Source organism: Penaeus monodon, chromosome 33 (genome assembly GCF_015228065.2).
Source record: "Penaeus monodon isolate SGIC_2016 chromosome 33, NSTDA_Pmon_1, whole genome shotgun sequence".
Taxonomy (NCBI): domain Eukaryota; kingdom Metazoa; phylum Arthropoda; class Malacostraca; order Decapoda; family Penaeidae; genus Penaeus; species Penaeus monodon.
Genome location: NC_051418.1, coordinates 26,429,871 through 26,431,575, shown reverse-complemented (window position 1 = coordinate 26,431,575; position 1,705 = coordinate 26,429,871). Strand labels below are relative to the sequence as shown.

The 1,705-nt window shown below is 49.0% G+C and overlaps 1 protein-coding gene across 1 annotated transcript in view; it reads right to left on the bottom strand.

The window, feature by feature from the left end:
* The window catches only part of LOC119594194 (lisH domain-containing protein ARMC9-like), a gene marked incomplete in the record, with an annotated part of 29,121 nt that overhangs the window by 636 nt on the left and 26,780 nt on the right, over positions 1–1,705 (bottom strand). Inside the window, 4 exon segments of the mRNA XM_037943263.1 lie at positions 3–260; positions 581–698; positions 878–961; positions 1,054–1,630. Of these exon segments, the coding sequence (XP_037799191.1) occupies positions 77–260; positions 581–698; positions 878–961; positions 1,054–1,630 (963 nt within the window).

Below are 1,705 nucleotides of genomic sequence, written 5' to 3'. Positions count from 1 at the left end.
GCCGCAAACTCCGCTACCACTCTTGCTCTCGGACTGTCGAGATTGAAGTCAAATACATCACCTATAACAACGCGCATCAAGTGGCAGCCCTCGTGTACGTGTGGTTGTTCCTGTTGATCGGCGGGAGAACGGGAGGGCTTCCGGGGCTGAGAGAACACATAGATCCCCGTCGGCCACTGCGACCGTCGGGAATGGCGGATCCGGGAGGCGTCCGAGCGATCTTCGGACGCGAACTGAAGGCTACTTTGAACTCCGAGACTCTGGGTGAGGAAAGTGACGGTTAAAAAATATGCGTTTTGGATTAGGATTAATTTTGAACTGGAAATAACTGAATATCGCGTGGTTTATGGATGCAAATTTATCCAATGAAAATAGACAGGCCTACCTCCGATCCTCACACCCTGACATCATGTGAATCTGCTTGTATCCTAAAGGTGAATCTGATACTAATATATTTACTACATGCAAAATTCACCAAAGAATTGACAAAGTCATGTAATTTCATTGTCATTCTTTTCGTACCAATATTGCCCTAAACAAATGAAGCCCATCACAAGAATTGCACTCGAATGGCACGCACTTCGGAGGCGGCAGAGAGAGGAGCAGAGGGTCATTATCCGGGGTGCTTATGGGCACTGGCATCTCACGCACTTCACCCACAAGCTTCTCGAGGAGCTTGCTGGCTTCTACGTCTACCTCTACAAGTGCAGAGATTAGAATAGTTTAGATGTCGAAGAAAGGATTCTGATAGATATTACTCGTGTGCAAAGCACAAGCGAGATTAATCTGAAAGATTATATTATACAAAAGAAATATTTCTTGCGAAGGAAGAATATTCAGCGAAAAAAAAATCGAAGAGTAATTTCTATGGCCTTACTTTTGGGCATATCAGGTGCCGGAGGGATATGGGGACGTGTGACAGATTTTCGTCGCGGCAAAAGCTTCTTCTCCGCAGCTGGTTCTGCGTAACAGGGAAGCAAGAACAATGAATTTAAGAATGTTACAGCACAGACAGGGTTTTAGTCAAAGCATTATATTAGTATGTTTACGCACCTTTTCCTTCTGCTATTTTTTGCTCTGGATGCGCTGAAGGCGGAGGTGCCGGCGATGGTTGAACGGTCTCCGGAACTTCCTGAGGCTTGGAATTCTCTTCTTGTGGTTCATCTGTCTTTTCTTCCATTCCTTCTTCATTAAGCGATTCCTCCTTTACCGGAACTTCTTCCCGTTCCTCTGTCTTGGCTTCTTCAGCGTCTCCCTGTGCCGGTTCTTGTGTGTTTTCCTCCTTCGGCACGTAGCTAGTAGGCAAGGGACGTTCATTTCTGTCGCTAACCGCCTCCCCGCTCGCTTCCTTGCCGCCGTCGTAGTACCTGATTTCCTCGGGCGGCGGCCGCTCCTCGTTCGCTCTCTCGCCTTCTCCCTTCCCTCCGTCATCCGGTTCCTCCGGATTTACCCTCTCAGCTGCTGCGTTTCTCCTGTCGTTGACGGCGTGTGGCAGCGTAGGCTGGTAGGCGTCGTCGCGGAGGTTGATGCTGTGGTCGGGGTGGACTAGGGTCGAGACCACAGACACGTCGTCATCGTCGTCGTGGCTGGACCTGGGGTACGTGGCGTTCGCAGCCGGGCATCTGGACACCTGGGAGAAGGGAGAAGGATTTTCATATTTTTTTAGGGAGTCCAAACACAAAAGTAAAGTATTCTAACACGTATA